Source organism: Anarhichas minor, unplaced genomic scaffold (assembly GCF_050575085.1).
Source record: "Anarhichas minor isolate MPS153535 unplaced genomic scaffold, ASM5057508v1 ptg000055l, whole genome shotgun sequence".
Taxonomy (NCBI): domain Eukaryota; kingdom Metazoa; phylum Chordata; class Actinopteri; order Perciformes; family Anarhichadidae; genus Anarhichas; species Anarhichas minor.
Genome location: NW_027466501.1, coordinates 4,141,497 through 4,160,045, shown reverse-complemented (window position 1 = coordinate 4,160,045; position 18,549 = coordinate 4,141,497). Strand labels below are relative to the sequence as shown.

At 42.1% G+C, this 18,549-nt stretch overlaps 2 protein-coding genes and 1 non-coding gene across 4 annotated transcripts; all 3 read left to right on the top strand.

The window, feature by feature from the left end:
* Nucleotides 1-70: 70 nt before the first annotated feature.
* ankrd16 (ankyrin repeat domain 16) lies at nucleotides 71-4,820 on the top strand. 2 transcript variants are annotated; one of them, XM_076076168.1, is made up of 7 exons: nucleotides 71-532; nucleotides 1,608-1,828; nucleotides 1,927-1,969; nucleotides 2,843-2,951; nucleotides 3,045-3,206; nucleotides 3,741-3,819; nucleotides 4,544-4,820. In XM_076076168.1, the coding sequence occupies exons 1-7, from the start codon at nucleotides 195-197 to the stop codon at nucleotides 4,705-4,707; spliced, it is 1,116 nt and encodes a 371-aa protein (XP_075932283.1). In that variant the 5' UTR covers nucleotides 71-194; the 3' UTR covers nucleotides 4,708-4,820. The 2 variants fall into 2 exon arrangements, with proteins under 2 accessions (XP_075932283.1, XP_075932284.1); XM_076076169.1 differs by lacking the exon at nucleotides 3,045-3,206.
* trnay-gua (transfer RNA tyrosine (anticodon GUA)) lies at nucleotides 644-731 on the top strand. Its single transcript is given in 2 exon segments — nucleotides 644-680; nucleotides 696-731. It is a non-coding gene; the product is annotated as a tRNA-Tyr (tRNA).
* Nucleotides 4,821-6,001: 1,181 nt separating the features above from the next.
* On the top strand, nucleotides 6,002-17,491 carry gdi2 (GDP dissociation inhibitor 2). Its single transcript, XM_076076208.1, has 10 exons — nucleotides 6,002-6,156; nucleotides 11,173-11,280; nucleotides 11,866-11,965; nucleotides 12,990-13,124; nucleotides 13,404-13,602; nucleotides 13,713-13,844; nucleotides 15,488-15,587; nucleotides 15,693-15,864; nucleotides 16,114-16,313; nucleotides 16,891-17,491. Exons 1-10 carry the CDS (start codon nucleotides 6,112-6,114, stop codon nucleotides 17,041-17,043), a joined length of 1,344 nt encoding a protein of 447 aa, XP_075932323.1. The 5' UTR covers nucleotides 6,002-6,111; the 3' UTR covers nucleotides 17,044-17,491.
* The last annotated feature ends 1,058 nt before the right edge of the window (nucleotides 17,492-18,549 follow it).

Genomic DNA, 18,549 nt, shown 5'->3' with positions numbered 1-18,549 from the left:
GTTATTGCCTTATGTGTGGACAGATATGAACAGCGTAAGGTCATGGTTGGCCACTTAATTGTTTGCTACTCTGCGAAAACAACCTAAACAGTTCTCTCCGGCATGTCTTCAAGAAGCCCAACTAACTATTTTCTGTCATTTTGACTATTAAATCGACTTTGTGTTCCTGCTGCAGCCTTTAACCTCCACCCAACATGGACGAAAACACGTGTAAGCTGCTGGTGAAGCTCGCTCAGGAGGGACAGTTGAGTTCTCTGGAGAAACTCATATCATTAGGTGGCTCGGCGGAGGTTCAGACTGTCGGCAGTAAACACTTTGGTCGGTCAGGGGACACCCTGCTGCACTACGCTGCCAGAAAGGGACACCTGGACATTATGGAGTATCTAATAACGCGGATAGGCACGGATGTGGAGGTGTACAACAACGACTACAAGAGGCCGCTGCACGAAGCTGCTTCCATGAGCCACCAGGCTTGTGTTAGCTACCTGCTCCGGGAAGGAGCCAAGGTGGACAGCTTGAAGAAAGCTGACTGGTGAGTACGAAGATATCGACCCGGTTACAATTAAACACCGAATGGTCGTGTACATATGTGGTGCCCTCTTCTGGCTTTAAAACCAAACTGTCGTCCTGTGGATGTCAACTCCCTTCGATAGCTCAGTTGGTAGAGCGGAGGACTGTAGAGGCAACATGCTGAAATCCTTAGGTCGCTGGTTCGAATCCGGCTCGAAGGAGATATTTTTTGTTTTACTCAATTGAATATAGAGGCTTCATATCGTTATCTTAATATTATTTACGAAACTCTTGTCCGAGAGAACAATGATCCGGAATCAGCAACAGCCGGTTTATCGATTACAAGCCCATTTTGTCCATGTCCTGTGGTATGGTTACATTCAACTCAGAGCTAAAAATCTATTTTGTCAAAGACAAAGCCTAAAAGCTGTGTCATAAAGGTATTTCCTCTTTCCAGAAGCCTCAAACACTTTCCCGTCCATCTGCATCAAAAAGTATTTCTTGGCCCTGCACATTAAAAAAAGTTTTAAACCAGTCTTCCAAGTTGTGACCATTTCCTTGCCCAAACAAGGTGATCGATGTACAATGCCTCAACAAAAGAAATAAATATGTAAAATGAAAGTAAAAGTTTTCAAATCATACATATATATCTTTTTGTATTTTGATGTGTAAATAACATTTTAACTGCATTGTAAAAAAACAGAGAGAAAAGTTTAATCTTCCTACGCGAGGGACACAAAGTGGGCCTAATCACTTATTATTAGAGCTAATGCACAATTTAATTTTTGATGACATGATTTAAGAACTGTGAAGGTTAGGATTTCACAACGCTATACACCACACATCACAACAACATGCACAGTTCATTTGAAGGTTCCTAGTCAAATAGTTTAAGTAAAGATTTAAAAGGACAGATTGGATCATTTACTGTGAACTATTTACAATTTTGAATGTAATTTCTTCTATTTGCAAATATTATTTCCCTGATATAATGTTTAAAAATCCTTTTTTTAATTGGCATGTGAGCTTGTTATGTGACTGCCAACATAGATTTCACTTGGTCAGAGTAGACGTCAGTGTTGCCTCTTCTCTCTCAGGACTCCCCTGATGATGGCCTGCACCCGGAGAAACCTCGGCGTGATCCGGGAGCTGCTGTGCCATGGTGCCGACCCCGCACTGAAAAACAAGGACGGCTGGAACTCCTTCCACATCGCCTGCAGGGAGGGTGATCCCCTGGTCGTCCAGCACCTGCTTGTTGTCGCGCCGGACGTCTGGAGGGCGGAGAGCAAGACGCGCAGGACTCCACTGCACACTGCAGGTAAAGCATCCCTCACCATCCCCATGGATACGTTATGTGTGAGGAACCTCTTGCGTTCAACCTCAGACTATAACCAGCTCTCTCTCTGTCTCTTCCAGCGATGCACGGCTGTGAGGAGGTTGTTAGGATCTTGCTGGAGAGGTAGGCTGGACATTTGTACATCCTCGAAACACATCGCATGGAAAGTCCAGTTTGTGAAATGTTTCAATAAGCTCTGGAAACACTGTGATCTTTTAAGTTAATATGAATTTTTTATTTATTTTTTATACCTCCATGCTGGCTACAGCCGTGGCTGGACTGATTATAATTTGGTGGTCAAAGGTCACTGTGACCTCACGAAACACCTTTTTTGGCCATAACTCGAGAACTCATATGATTTCACACAAATGTCTTAATAGGATCAAATGATGACACTACGGACAGACATGGATGTAAACTGCAACTTGACGTTGACGGTTGACGGAGGCATGCAACCGCGAGGCGCTAATTCAAGTTGAGCAAACAGTTGCTCATTTGCATAACCAACAGATAAGAAGCAACATTAGCATTCATTTGGAGTTGTGTTTTGGCCGCTTGAGCTCTGTTTTGCTCTCCGCTTCAAGCTCTTCAGTTGTTAAACGCTCCACTTTGTCCACCTGCTGTTTTGGTGGAGGGCAGGTAGAGGTTTAGTTAGTTACTGGGTTTAGCTCAAAACCTACTAGGTGCATTTACCACTATTGTGGAGTTTTCAGCTTTATTTGAAAATCTAAAATGTAGATGTGAAAATATACCTTGTGCTTGACTAGAATGTTTGTCAAAGTACTATTTCCAAGGTCAACAATCACCCTTTAAAGTCATTCATCTGCGTCATATACATATGATGACTGATGATTACAATCCTGTTTGTAGACACTGCAACGTCCACACTTTGATATGTGGGATGAATATACAGTAGCTCCATACTTTCTGAGCTTGATGATGATTCACAGATAACCATGTCTGACTGACCCTCACCTTCACCTGGTCCTCTTCCAGATGTGGCTACGCCCCGGGCTGCACTGACAGCTGTGGAGTTACTCCTTTCATGGATGCCGTCAGGAACGGACACATTTCTGTGGCCCGGCTGCTTCTAGAGAAACACCAGGTAGAACAAGGCGTTTCAGTTCAATAATGCTTCAGCTTTTCTAGAAATTGAGGTATTTACGTGCACTGCCACGTCATGACTTGTGTGCTGTAGGCGTCTCCAACAGCGGCTGACGTACTTGGGGCTCAGGCGGTGCACCAGGTCGCCGTCACCGGCCAGGAGGAGGCGCTGCGGTTCCTGGTGCAGGGCTTAAACGTAGACGTGAATCAGAGAGCCACCGACATCCAGCTCAGTGCCCTGCATTACGCTGCAAAGGTTGGATCAGTAACTGGGGTTCTTGTACCTTAAAGGGATACTTCTGCAGTTGCTAAGAGATACGTGGAAAGATTGTGGAGTAGCTCAAATCATTTGAAAGAAAAGGAAATTACAATTTAAATAGAAAATACATCCACATATTGAGTCAGCTGTAACACCCAAAACAACTGGCCTCACAGCAAGCACGGTGAGATGATGATCTACATCTCACTGTGTGTGTGTGTGTGTGCGTGCGTGTGTTTGGTAATACACACCTAAAAGGGTCACTAGCAGTTAACAGGAATTAAGTCGAAGGAAGAGAAGGTCACAGCTCTTGATTACACAGATTAATAGTCATCAAATCATTGATTTGTCTGCTGTATTTTGTGTGATAGAAGTAGCATATGTGATATTATCTATCAAACTCTATAACTGATGCCATAGGTGTGGTTTATACAGAATAGTGCCAGTAGTACGACTACAATATGGGAATATTCACAAACACAACTAACACACCTTAAACTCTCCTTCCTCATTTCAATCTGTGCTTTACAGGAGGGCCACACGTCCACTATAAAAACTCTGCTGGAGCTGGGGGCAGATCTTCACGTTCGGGACAAAAAGGGAAGAACCGGTAAGCAGTGTATCGCACTCCATGTTGGGTTTGGCACTGCAGCTCTGCAGTGGTGTCCCTTTTGTTCTAAACTAAATTAAAGCCCCTGGAAATGTGATTTCAAATCTTAAGTATCTCTCTATAATATTATTATTCAAGGCTAAATAACCAACGATGAAAGTTCAAGTTTAGAGAACAGCACACTTAAGTATTATTAAATTAGGCTTTCACAGTCAAACTCAGCTCATCGGCTTCATGTCATTTTGAGGATGAGGTGGTGATAACTTGAAAAGAAGATTTGAAGATGTTGTGTCCTTTTCACTATTGATTACAAAGTTCATTTAAGAACACTATGAAAATATTAGATAGACAGCTCAAGAGCATTTTATTCAAGCGCTGTGTTGTCCCAAAAATCAAATCCTGAGGAAATGAATATAGAGGCTATGAAAAGAACAGTCTTCAGGTTTTGATGAAGAAACCTTCCAGCACAACTTGAATGCACCAGCAAGAAATAGCTTTCAAATTAGTTTAGGCTTTCAGCTGCATTACCGCATAAAACAAATACAACTGCGACCAAATAAATAAAGGCTACTAAATGAAGCGTTATTATTACGTGTGGACCAGCTATAGCTCACAATAGTGACAGCAAATGGGGATCCACATAAAATGCGACATGGTTTTCAAAATAAAACCAATGGCGGTCCGGAGGGTCAAAAATCCTCTTCTGTTCTCCTCTCTTCCCCAGCTCTTCACATGGCCTGCATCGGGCAGCACGCGGACACCGCCAGGACTCTCCTGCAGCTCGGACTCAAAGACTCAGAGGACGCATGTGGCACGACAGCAATGCAGCATGCCAGAAAACCAGACGTAGTGCGAGTGTTTGAATGTGGCCTACCGGACCCATCATAACATAGCGTTTGTGGTACAGGATGCAGATGTGTGATTTAAGTAGAGAGAAGAACCTGAAACCTTTAATGTGATTAAAGTAAATCAATTTAGGGTGTAATAAATCTTAACTTGTACTGTGTTGTGTGGTGTATTATTGAGTGACAGAATTTGGGGACTTTAATCTCATTGAGTTGAATAAAGGTCTTGCTTTAGTGTCTTATATTTACATCAGACTTGACTTTCTTGAATTAGACTGCTATAACTTGAAAAGTGCCTCCAAAAAGAACTTTAAAAGGCCATAATGGTGTTTGTGCCAAGAGGCCGGCATGGGAGTAAGTATCTTGTTTAGAGAACGCTATGCAGTGAGATGTAGACATTGATTGTACAAATGATTTGCCTTGTGTATGCCACACCTGCCTGTCTATGATTTTGTACAATTGTTGCTGTTATGTCAGACACAAAACAAAACCTAAGCTTGAACCATTAGCAACCACCTCTGAGAATTCTCTAGTCTTTTTCGCCAGCTGGTGTGCATTAGTTTGCATGAAGGCCTCGTTTGTCAAAACCGGTCTATCCGTGTAAATGTGTTGTACTGTATGTATTGAAATGTAGTTTTAGGCTCCTGAGTTGAGTCACTTGGGTGAGCAATACAGAGGCTGACTTTGTGAACATCACTGGGTTTACTCAACAGGTGTGTCTACCATAAATGTAGTCCACTCTGGCAACACAAATAGTGTAAAGAGACTGCAAGTGTACATCATTACACTTGACTTGATGGTGGAATTCCTCATATGACATGATGAGTTCCTACAAAAATAGACATTTTAAAATAGGTAAAACTTAATTGAATGAGAGTGACCATGTATTCTACATACAAGGTGGGAGAAACTGTAGAGAACACAGAATGTAAGACGAATGACATTCAACAATAAATAACATACAATAGCACTTGTTATTTTAGGTCATGTGGTTAGAAAGCAAACCATTAATAAATTGTATTTTAAGAAAAGGTGAAAACGTTTTTTTTCAGAAGCCCAGTTGACTCATTTATCAAACCAAGGCAAAGTGTGAAATATTATCTAAATGCATAACCTGAATCTTAAGATATGCACAGCACACGACACACAGTACAGTAAGAGGCTCGTGGTGAGAACTTAAGACGTTGTAATTATTATAACATGTCAACTGGCTGGTCTATCTTGGTATTTTGTCTGCCTGTCCTCTTGCGTCTCTCTATTTCTTAAATAATAAGACATTATATCTTCACACTGACACGCGCTCTTCTTCCAAGTGATTGACAGATGAGAAGCCCCGCCCCCCGAGGCGCCTGACGCTGAACCGCAGCCCCTTCTCAGTTCCAGCCCTGCAGATCTCCATTTTATTCTTTCCCGATATTCTGTAGCGGAGGAGTGAAGACTTGGAAAAATGAATGAAGATTACGACGTTATCGTTTTGGGCACCGGGCTTACGGTGAGAAAGAAACAAACGATGCATTTCGCATCGTGGAAGTGATTTGCAACCTGTTACCGACGCAGTTAGCGCTTTGAACTAACGAGGCCTAATCAGCAGGGCTAGTGCTAAATAGCTAGCTTAGCCGCTAACCGCGAGTGAGCGAATACCTGTTAGCTAAAGGAAACTGCGAGCAAAGTAGCTAACTATGCTAGCTTCAAATGCTATCGGTGTCTGGAAAGATTAACCTAAATGTTAACGTACTCAAGATACGTTCAACTCTCACTCTGTTGTTGTGGCTTTACGTTGTTCTGGGGACTATGAATGTAGGTACCTCGGGAATTTAACTTGTTATTTGGACGCCAGTCTCTCAGTCAAGATAAGGTAATACGCGGATGATTAGTCTGCTAACGTTAGCCGACCCAAATTAAGCTAACTAATCAGCCCGCTAACAGAATAACTGCGGGTCAGCTTCCCCGACTAATCTCTCGTGCATGGAGCCTGTCAACTCGGTTGTAGACTTTATCCCAGTCTGTGTTATTTTATTAAAGTATTAAAAACATTAAGGAGCTAACTAAAGCTTCCTTGAGCTTATGCTATGCTCCTGGACTCAACAGGCTGGCGAGTAAAAAGAAGCTGTTGTATACAGTCTTAATAATTAAAGTTAACGAAGCCCCATCACTTTAATGATAGGGCGTTTTGGTAAAGACCATACTGACTGATTATCCGAAATCACAGGATTACTGTGGACTATGTGACTGTCAGTCAGGAACTTTATCAATGGGTTGATAACCTATAAATTAACTTGAAATTCTTGTCGTTTTAACTTGCATACTAAACGCCAGAGAAGCTGAGGAGGATGTGAGGTGGCAGATCATGAGCTATTCCCCATGTGTAGGGCTTGTTTACCCGGATATTAAGCTTGTCAGTGTTGACCATGCAATAGCCTTATTATACTACAGGCCTCCCGACTTTCATCTTCATCTCATTCCAGTACAATAATATTTTCACAAGAACATGGCCATCTGGATTGACACTAAGTGGTGTGAAAATAAATGGTGGACAGAAACTGCGTTGTTTCATTCATAACAACTGCTTCTATATCCGCATTTCTGGGTCTTCCGGTTGTTCTGGTGCATGACTGCCATGACAGTACCGCGAGGCCAGTGGGCAGCTTCCTGTCAACTTTCATAGCAGTTTCTGGACTGTTTTTAATCTGAAGAGCCCTAGTGCACAGTTTTGATTCTGATGTCATCTGCGGTTCAACACAGCCTTGTTACGTTTCTATAAATTTATATTTTTTTATGACGTCAAACACTGAGTTGCAAGGTGCTTTGCTTTAGGCTCAGAGCAGGCTGAGGTGGCAGCAGAGCAGAAAGGGGCTTCGTTAACTTCTGTTGGGCTGAGTGTTGAGTTAGCTCACATTTGGGTGTGGTTCCACCAAGGCTAAGGAAACGAAAGTACACTGCAACTAATCTGAGAGCTAGACTGACTGCCAGCCAGCCTATCAAGCCCTGCAGACCGCTGCACAGAAGCTTCACTTTATGTTTAGTTCCGTTATGCAAATAAGTGACTTGACTTCTGTATATTTGACAGATTACCATTTTACATTAGCACTACTATGACTACTAACTCAACAGGTTACACTGAATTCTAATCATCTAATGTATACTATTTATGCAACAGTATGCACTAGTTTTGTGTTCTTCAATGGAATATTTTCTGCCACCAATGGCACCTTTTTATGTCATTGGGTTATGCAACTGGGAGATGGGGTTTCCCCATCTGTCCACTACTAATGACACATGAGGGGAGTGGCTTGGCACAAGATAGTACAACAAAAAATTAAAATCCTTTGAGCTTGTGTAAACCACAAACCTTATTTAAGGCATCTAACCAAAAATTCATTTAAATAAACCCATCAACTTCGACACGAGGGAACCGGAAGGGCAAAAATGCTGACTCATTTCCAGGTTTTAGGACTCATTCCTGCAGCACTGACTGGGGGGGGGGGGGATAGTAGTGATGGACAAAACTTTTACTTAGCCTCCCAAGAAAAAACTAGCAATACTGCAGTGGAATAAAGTTCTCCATTCAAAACTTTGAAACAAATTTAATAAAGTTTTAGACTTTTTTTCCAGTATTTTTTAACATATAAAAAATCTTTGCCTCCAAACTGATTTATAAAGAATAGAATTGGTAGATTACTCCAAAAACTAAATGTTTGTTAGTTGCAGCCCTAAAGTTTAATATACACAAGTATATAAAGTAAAACTATTCTTTTCATCGTGCTAGATAACTTTTGCCTTCTCCAGTAAGAAGTTTACAGTTGCTGCTATCTTTGTGCCCATCAAAAGGAGGATATGGTATTTAACGAGAGGAAATGGACACAATGCTTGCTTTCACTCGCTATATAATGAATAAGGGAGGTCTGCTAAACAATCAATTACACCGTACAAAGCTTAAAGATTTCCGTTACTACTGTAACTTTATATTTACCAAATTCTGCTGGAAAATAATAATCTTAAAAATGAAAATGGCTCTGAAGACATTTTATAAGCTCATCACATGTTTTGCATGTCGAACTTTAATCTGCTGTGTATCTAACAGATCCAACAGATTTAAAACACTTGAGAGCGGTTTAGAAGTTTTCAGTGTCATAAACTGTAAGCAAGTATAGTCCTGCTGTGGTTGTAACTCCCTGTCATGTGATGGAATCGTTTTGAACTGCAGAGACACATCCAGCTCTTGTCTTCTGTGTTGGACTTTGTTGCCTCTCACACACATTTTTATGGGTCTTATGTGTTAAAAATTGAACTGAGAATTTTGCCTTTGGTCACAATGGTTTGGTACTGGCTTGATTTTCTGCCTGACTGTACACTGGATCAGTGTTTGTTTTCCTCTGTCAGCATGGCCCCTACTAGCTGGCTGATGTAGTGAGGACTACGCTGCCTCCGGCTGTGTGTCAACGCCTGTATTCATACAAGCAGCTGTAGGTCGGCTTCAATCACGTCACCAGAAAGGAGTGACAGTGACGCATCGGAACTGCTCCGTCTTCCCCAAAGAATGATGTGTAGCCTGAATTTATGCCCTTCAAGTCAGCGGCATTGCAAGCTCAGACAATAGATGAAACCCAGACGTTTATAGAGGTGATCCGATTTCACTGCCGCATGTGTTATTTTGGGAGAGCACCTATGCAGAAAGTGCAGTAAATACGAGGTTATGAAGGGGCCGCTTTATTGTTTCAATGCATTCAGCTTTAATAACAGCAGTCTGTGCAGGCCCCACCAGCAAAACTAAATTTCATACACATTCATTTATCATCCTGTCCTGGAGATTTTGTGGAGATAAATATATTGACAAAAGTCACAGATTAAAATGTCTATAGACCTTGTGATAATCGTACAAGTTCATTGCGTGTTAAACTGCGCGTTGAGTCCAGTAAAGTGAGGGCCGGTGGAGTTTATTGTGGGGAGGCTGCTCTGCCGGTTTTTGCTGTATTGTTACTGGATGGAGGCAGACATTGCTCCCTCTTTTTTGAGTCTTGAAATCATAAAAGTAGTTGTTAATTTGTGATGGTTATCTTGCTGAAAAAAACCAACAACTTGTAAGAATCATAAAAATGGGTTTATAACCAGTATGAAGTTGGCAAACAGAAATGTCTCTTCTGAAAGAAAGAAATGGTACAAACCCAGACACTTCCTGTGTCATTACAGGCCACCATCTCTACACTGAGGGAGCGAAGGTGACATCATCCAGTGAAAGTTATGAGGCGCTGGTGTTTGTTTTTTGGTCATATGAGAAACGAGTTATACCGTGCACGGCCATATTGTAAAGCTGTCACTCGATAGTAATTATTTTAGAGGAAAGTCCACACAGTCACATGATGCACGCAGTAATCGCATTATGGCCTTTGGTCTGTGTGAATTCCAGTGTCTGGTCAACATGCACATTTTCCCTCTCATCATAACCAAGGCTCTGAGACTTAAGTCCATGTGAAGGCTATAATCATCCGCCCAGCTCCGCAGCAGCATGTCAGACATTATGTTAGTACTGGGTGTGGCAGAACTGAAGTCTTGGATACCGTCCTGTTTCTGTTAAACTTGGTAATACGGTGTCCCTTCAGTCTTTTGTGTCCAAAGCCATCTTTAACATTTACTCACGATCGTGAGTGACACACAGTGGAAAATCTGAATAAGGGGTTCACAGTACTGAGGGGAATGCAGGAAACTGGAGTCAGGATTTGTAATTGTACATTAAATTCGACAACAGCCATCTGTCACTCTTTATTAAAAAGTGGTTAATGTGAGATCGATCATTAGAGCACAAACGGAACAATCGCATACATGCGTTTAGTGTTCCGATGGTGATAGTGCTTTACCATTACCATCAGCATCCTATCAGAATCAGAACCGTTTATTGCCAATGAATGTTGCACATTAAAGGAATTTGTCATGGCGGGTGGTGCATAACATTAAACAATCAACAACAATTCCACACTGTGCAAGAAATAGAAACATATTAAAATTGACAGTAGAATATAAAAGAATAACAATATAAAATAAAGTGCACAAATGGATAACGGTACTATAAACAAGTATGATGAAGTGGAGTGTAAAAGTGTCGAGTGTGTTTAAATAAATAAACAGAAGGGGAATGACCGGTGGGAAATTGTCCTGGGGGTGACAGAGTCAGTGGGGGTCCCGGGCTTTGTTTATGAGCCCAATTGAAGACGGGAAGAAACTGTTGATGTGGCGTGAGGTCTTGGTCCTGATGGACCGCAGCCTCCTGCCAGATGGAAGCGGCTCGAACAGTTTATGTCCAGGGTGAGAGGGGTTGGCTACAATCTTTCTTGCTCACTTTAGGAACCTTGAAGCGAACAAGTCCTGGAGGCGAACAAGTCCTGGAGGGACGGCAGATTGCAGCCAACCACCCTCTCAGCAGAGCGAATGATGCGCTGCAGCCTGCCCATGGCTGTGGCTGCTAAGGACATTGGTCCTGGTCTAATTCTTCTTTTGGTTGTTTTTCTCCCAACAGGAATGCATTTTATCAGGAATCATGTCGGTGAAGGGGAAGAAGGTTCTGCACATGGACCGCAACTCCTACTACGGAGCTGAGAGTGCCTCCATCACGCCTCTTGAAGATGTAAGTTGATCTGTGATGCTGTTGGCTCTGCTTTGTTACACTGGGGCGGTCACATTGGTTTGAAATTAAAATGAGGACATAAGGAAGCAAGAACTGTGGAATTGTGATATATAAACGTCAAAATATTTACTTGAGCATGAACCTCCACTATGATGAGAAGGGATTGTAGTCATCTGTAAACTCGTATCTGAAATTCATGGACTACTTTATTGCCTTTGTACAAGCCCTGTAAAGAAACAAGTCGAGTATTAAATGCATTATAAAGAAACTAAGGTTGAATATCCTGTAAACTGTTTGATTTGGCTGCAAAATATTTTCTCAAATGTAGATTTTTTTTTAGACCTGTTTCTAAAGCATTTTAAAAGCGAGCTGGCCTTCTTTGTATAGTCCCTAGACATGTTGATAGTGCTTTCATCAGTGAACTGTTTGTGGCGGTCACGTGATCACCAAGTTACAAAAATTCTGAGCTGCACGACCAAGCGCTGTGACCACTGGAGGCCTTACTTCCTGAAATGCACCTCTGGTGTAATTGTAAGCTACTGGCTGTAGCTTGTGAATCAAGTCTGGTTCTGTGTGTCTCTACAGCTCTACAAGCGCTTCGACCTTCCAGGCAAACCTTCTGAGTCGATGGGAAAAGGCCGGGATTGGAACGTGGACCTCATCCCTAAATTCCTTATGGCCAATGGTATTACTTGGATAACTCGCCTGATTTAATGGTTCTCAGCAAAGCTGTAAGCTTTAGCTTGTTGTTAGTGCTGTATGTGTCATAGTTCAAATATATATTTAATATAATTTAATATATATATTTGATATTTAAAGCCACTCTAAGTAGCAGCAGGAACTGCTATACTGCTATACATATCATTAAAGAGTCTAAATTGACATGGATGTTAATATTCAATAAATGTTTTTTACCAATCAAAGCTGAGGTAGGCAGCTTATTTTTGGTGCCATTGGGCAAAAATTCCATAATAGCCCTTCAGCATATTGTAACTCAAGTGGTAGCCCAGGTTAGGCTTTTGGAAAAGGCAAATAAAATTAAAAATGGCAGAATCTGAAAAAGAAAAGCCCTCATTAAGCCCCTCCCACGAGCATTGGCATATCGTCCTTCATACAGTAACAAAGTAATTTCTTTGCAAACTTTTGGACCTGTAAAGGGAGATGACATACTGTGATTTTAGGCAAAGCATTTCAGAAATGGAGAGAAAATGTTGCTAATAGCTTAGCCTGCTGCTAACTTTTGCTGTCAGGACTGCGCTGCAGCGGTTAAGGTTAGCAGAAGGCTATCCTATTAGCAACATTTTCTCTTAATCTCTGAAACGCTTCGCTCATATTCTCAGGCTTTCTTTTAGTTATGTTGTTGGGGAGGCAGTGGTCGCCAAAAGTTGGAATAGCAACTTTTCTTGCAGGATATTCTGCCATTGAATCAGGCGTTCACTAAAGCGACGTGCAAAGGAACGCCCTCTCTCTGAAATAACCTGTGATTGGCCAAAGTCTCCCATCACTGGCTAGATTTTCTTAAGCCTGCAAACGGAGCCAATGGGAGGTGCAGAAGTCTAGTTTTCATTACGACCACTTGAATTAAAATATTCTGTAAGATCATTATGGAATTTTTGCCCAATGATGGCAAAAATAAACTGCTTACCCGGCTTTAGGCAATGGCGTCTTTTTGTGACCGTAACGCTGATGTTTGCGTCTCCTTCCCTCAGGTCAGCTTGTGCGCATGCTGCTGATCACAAAGGTGACCCAGTACCTGGATTTCAAAGTGATCGAGGGCAGCTTTGTGTACAAGGGGGGGAAAATCCATAAAGTCCCCTCTACTGAGACCGAGGCTCTGTCATCTAGTAAGTCATTTAAGGACGCAGCGGCAAACGATTATAAAAATGTGCGGACAGCTTGAAACCATCGAGGAAATATTTTTGATTTAATATGCTGTATTTGTGTCTTTCTACAGAACAATCTTTGTATTACTTGTTAGTCGTTGTTTTTAAGTAGTAATGTTGTTTGGGTCTAACCCATAACACTCAGCTGCTGGTTGCGCTTTGCGTTGCAAAGCGTGCCCTTCACCCACTTGGTTGCTTTCGACACGGGCCCACTCAGTCTAAACTCTCGGTCTCCTCAAGGTCTGATGGGGCTGTTTGAGAAACGGCGCTTCCAAAAATTCCTCCAGTTCATCTCCAACTTCGACGAGAGCAACCCCAAAACCATGGATGATATCGACCCCCAAAAGACACCCATGCGAAACATTTTCCAAAAGTTCAAACTGGGCCAGGAGGTCATGGACTTCACCGGCCACTCACTCGCCCTCTACCGCACAGACGAGTCAGTGCTCTTTCCAGTTGTTCAATAAGTGCTATTTTTACAATAAACTTAATTGCACGTGATTGTGATACCATTGCAGTTTTAAATGGTCTCCATCTCTCTCCACTCAGTTACCTGGATGAACCCTGCATTGAGACGATAAACCGGATCAAGCTTTACAGTGAGTCTCTGGCCAGATATGGAAAGAGCCCGTACCTCTACCCACTGTACGGCCTGGGGGAGCTGCCACAAGGGTTCGCCAGGTAAGGGACTATTTGGATGTATCACTTTGTTGCATCTGCGTGCTGCTGCACACAGCGGAGTTCATTTACTACACCAAGTAAAAAGGACTTTTAAATGCTTGGAGTAGTCTTGAAAATTCCATCAGCATCAGAGGTGTAAAACACATTAATGTTTACAACCAAAACGCACAAACGAAAGTTATTGTAATTTGATCCGTTGATTTCGCCCCATTATCAGCATGGGTCACGGGTTGCAGCAGCGACTGTGACACACAGCTCATTGATTTCAGGTACTTGAAGTTCCTCAGCATCTGATTGCCCCAATTTGCGTCAAAATCACACTCCTCTTTTTAAAAGTCATAATCTGAACACACGGACACCTTCCAATGTTCCTTATAGAAAAAACAGAAGCTCCTTAAAACTCAGGAGCTGACCTGTGAGCCATCAAATTTCCTTCGTATCAAAGTCCCACAGTGATGTCGTCTGTTTTTTGACATGATTGAGGCCTGTCAACAAGGCTCTTGTGGAACCTGTGGACGCACAAGCACCAAGTACATAGTTTAATGTTTTTAACATCATTATAATGTTCAACAGCTGCACTCAGGGGGATTAAAGTACTGAAATTGACCTTTATCAAACATAAATGGTGGCTTCATTAGATTTAAGTGTCCCATTAGGTCTTTACTACAACAAATATTTTGACTGATCAGCAGGGCTGGGTTGTATACCTGTTTCATCACCGTCACCAGTTTCCCGTTTGGCCACGACACAGATTTTGCAATACCGTCTTTAAACACGCGCATGTTTTGGTATTTTCAAACTTTTTCTGTAAAAGGTAATGTCAGCTTTTTTTTGTTTTTTCAGAGATGAAAATTATTTGAAGTGTAATGTAATTCCCTTTTTGGCCGTGGTGAAAACAGGTGAAACTCTTTTAAATAAGAAAAAAACAATTATATGTATTGTTCCAAATATTATTTATTGCTTAGATCAGTTCACAGTTACTAGGCTACTAGCTCTAAATGAATTCCATTACATTAACATAATGGAGCAGGCTACTCCTCCCAAAACACATTTAGGTCAATACCTCATTTTGTTCTTATTTAGAGCCAATAAACGCAACCTTCTAGACATATGCCTAATGTCACATGTATGAATAAACCGTGAATTCGATCCAATATTTGCTACTGACGTTTCTACCGTGGGTCCACCCCCAATACGGCCACAAGCGGGGGGATGTTGACAGCAAATTGACGTAACGTGATGGGGAACTCATTGCTTTTGGTGTATGTGAGTTGGCACAATGTGGTATTTAATACTTCTGGTTTTAAACCGAGTTCAGCTTAAGATATCTGATCCTTTTGATATACATTATGTTCTCTCTCTCTGACTATGCCATTGGCTAAATAACAGACTTTCCATAAAGAAAGAGGCGGGGCCTACCTTTTGAGCAGTGCCACCTTGTCTCTAGGTCTTTGCTGAACATTTTCCTAATGGGTAAGTAGTGAGACCGGCAGCCTTCATTGTCCCCAACCGACCGATAACTGACTGCCAGGCTGCTAAATCCCTTATCTCTGACTCCGGCTGCTTAAAGCAGAGATAAGACGTTTGTTGCCTTTGGGGGGAGATAATAGGAAGCAACATCTCACACTTTTCTTCCATTCCAGGCTTAGTGCCATCTACGGCGGGACGTACATGTTGAACAAGCCCATCGACGAGATCGTGGTGGAGGACGGGAAGGTGGTTGGAGTCAAGTCCGAGGGAGAGGTGAGCAGTTTGCTCTCCGACGTGTTTCGTGTGTCCCTAACCCTTTTTCCAGGAGTTAAACCTTTCCCTTGACCTCTGACCTTTTGGCCGTTCGCCCAAACGCAGATCGCCAGGTGCAAGCAGCTGATCTGCGACCCCAGCTACGCCATGGACCGCGCCACCAAAGTGGGCCAGGTGATCAGAGTCATCTGCATCCTGAGTCACCCGGTCGCCAACACTGGTGACGTCAACTCTTGCCAGATCATCATCCCCCAGAACCAGGTCCAAAGGAAGCATGGTGAGCACACACAGGAAATGAATGTGTACTATTTAATTTCTTTATTATCTTAAAGAATGTAAAAATCCAGTGTGACACCTCTGGTTTCAACAGACATTTATATTTTCAGCCTCCACCCAAAGCTATGATAAATAGAAAATGCCTAGACTGCCAGCTGACCCATATTAAATGTGTAACAACAACCGATCATTGAATAACTATTTGAACTCACCAGCAGACGCTAACCTTCGTCTTTTCTTCGGTTTCCAGACATCTACGTTTGTATGATCTCCTCTGCTCACAACGTGGCAGCACAAGGCAAGTACATCGCCATCATCAGCACCACAGTGGAGACAAACGACCCCGAGAAGGAAATCAAGCCGGCCTTGGACCTACTGCAGCCCATCGAGCAGAAGTTCGTCAGCATTAGTGAGCAGTATGCACCCACCGACATGGGCGCCGACAGCCAGGTAGGATCTTTTTGTTCTATTGTTTGAGTGTTTCCACTCACTTCACACTTGCTTGAGACGAGTGGCACAACACAGTTAACAGTGAACATCATCTGCTGTACACTTGCTCAGACAATGACCCCATTAGAATGTAAAACGTCCCCTGTCCACCTCATTGTTTTTTAGATTTTGTTTAATGTTAATATTGTAACTTCAGAATGTAACTGTTGTGCGGTTTTCTGGTAAACTTGCAAAAAAGGATGTACCACTCATTGCAGCGATCCTTGCATGTTGCTGTTTTGTAAGAATACGCCATCTTTGCACCACTTGGCTTTTTTGCGGCCAGAGTGTGAGAGCAGAAATTTACGTGTCTGCACAGGAAACACTTCTGTGGTCGGATTCCTTCCGTCTGTAAAACTAAAATCAGTTGCCATTTAACAGAGAAGAATTACTGTGTTTGGAAACTTTTTGTTTTGTAGTTTATCTTGTCGGCATCGCAAGAATCTAGAGTAAATCCAACTTTGACTGTTCATCTGTCTCTGTGCACTGAAAGAATTCTTCCAATAAAAGGCCTCTTTGATCCGGTTTTCTCCCCTAGATTTTCATCTCCCGCACGTATGATGCCACGACTCACTTCGAGACCACCTGCGATGACATCCAAGACATCTACAAGAGGATGACGGGCTCAGACTTTGACTTTGCCGAGATGGAACGCAAGAAGCAGGACACCTTCGGCGACGCCTGCGATTAGAGGAGAGGCACCCGCTGCAATCCTGATTATTAAAGACGACGACAACTGAAATCTTACAGAAAATAGTAAAAAAATTTAAAAAACTACACAAAAATGTACACACCAATGGCTGATCATCCGAGTAAACGGTTTTGCCCATTGAGGAAGTTCATGATATTTAGAGATATGATATAGTGTTGTTGGATAGGGTTCAGGGAGGGAGCTATGCTTTTTAAACCCACACTCGCATGGATGTTGCACTAAACACTGGTTATACCTAATATACAGTAATACCCTACATTCTTCTGCCTCATCATGTCGACATGATGCATAGTCCAAAGATGCCAAATCAAATGATAATTCAAAAAACGATCTTACAGAGTGGGTATATGTGTCAGCGGGGTGGGGTGTCCAATTGTTCTGTCATTGTATAAAAGGCGTTTGGAAGATAAATAATATCTATACATCAGTTATTGGTCTCTGCAAGTATTCTTTCATGTCAGGGTGAGAGAGAGAAGCGGCTTTGGCTTCGTGTGTCCGAGTTAAATCATGCGAGCAGAGGAGTGTTCCTCCGCGCACATTCAGGCCCAGCAGCCACAGACAGCCGTGTGAGGCAGCAGCTTCCATCGTCGGCCATTAACATGGGTAAGGGGTGTGTGGGCTTCATATTGCTATGTCACTGTTTTTTTTTTTTTTTTTTTTTTTTTTTTTTTTTTTTTTTTTTTCTTTTTTTTTTTTTTTTCTTCAAATATAAAAAAAACCCTTTCCTGTCAAATCTCCATCACGGCCCGATGCATCCTATAAACCAAGACACAAGGGCGACTGGTCCAGCATTAACTACCCAGACCTGTGTATCTGACAGCTTGAGTTACTATAATGCGTCAGTGATCTAGTAGTTTCTGTTCCTGTATCATGCAAAGCATTAACAGCAGATTGGTGGGATGTGTGGTTGACTGTAATTGCTTAAGAAGGACCAAAATGTGTACTGCAGCAGTATTGAATTGATGAGAGCCCATTTGGTATCTCCTGTGTTGAACAACTTAAAAAATCAAAAACATCCTGGGCTCAAATGATTTCTATACTGCAAAGTAAAAACAACTTTGTCAAAAACCAAAGCTGTGTTTGATCACTTATTTTCCCCTCACGTGTGGAGTGAACGGTGATGAATGTGTGCAACACAAGCAAAACGCACCTCTAGATTTCTGCTGCTCACAGCAGCTTTTTTACTGACGGAGAGGCTAACGATGAACTTTTGACCGACTTAAAACAAAATGCCTGGTTATTTATTAACATATGATCTTAGTTATTGCAGACTATTGCAGCAGTCTGTTTTAACTGCTGTAAAGTCTGTTGGGTTTTGAATTTACAATTCATGACAAAAGATGCAATATTTTATTTGCAGTTTGATGAAACATAATTCAACTCTTCAAAATGAAAAGATGTCTGAATATGCAGAACCGATATGGTTATTAATTTAGATCTGTCTCACTGAAGAATTGCATTGTAACATCCCAATAATACAATTCA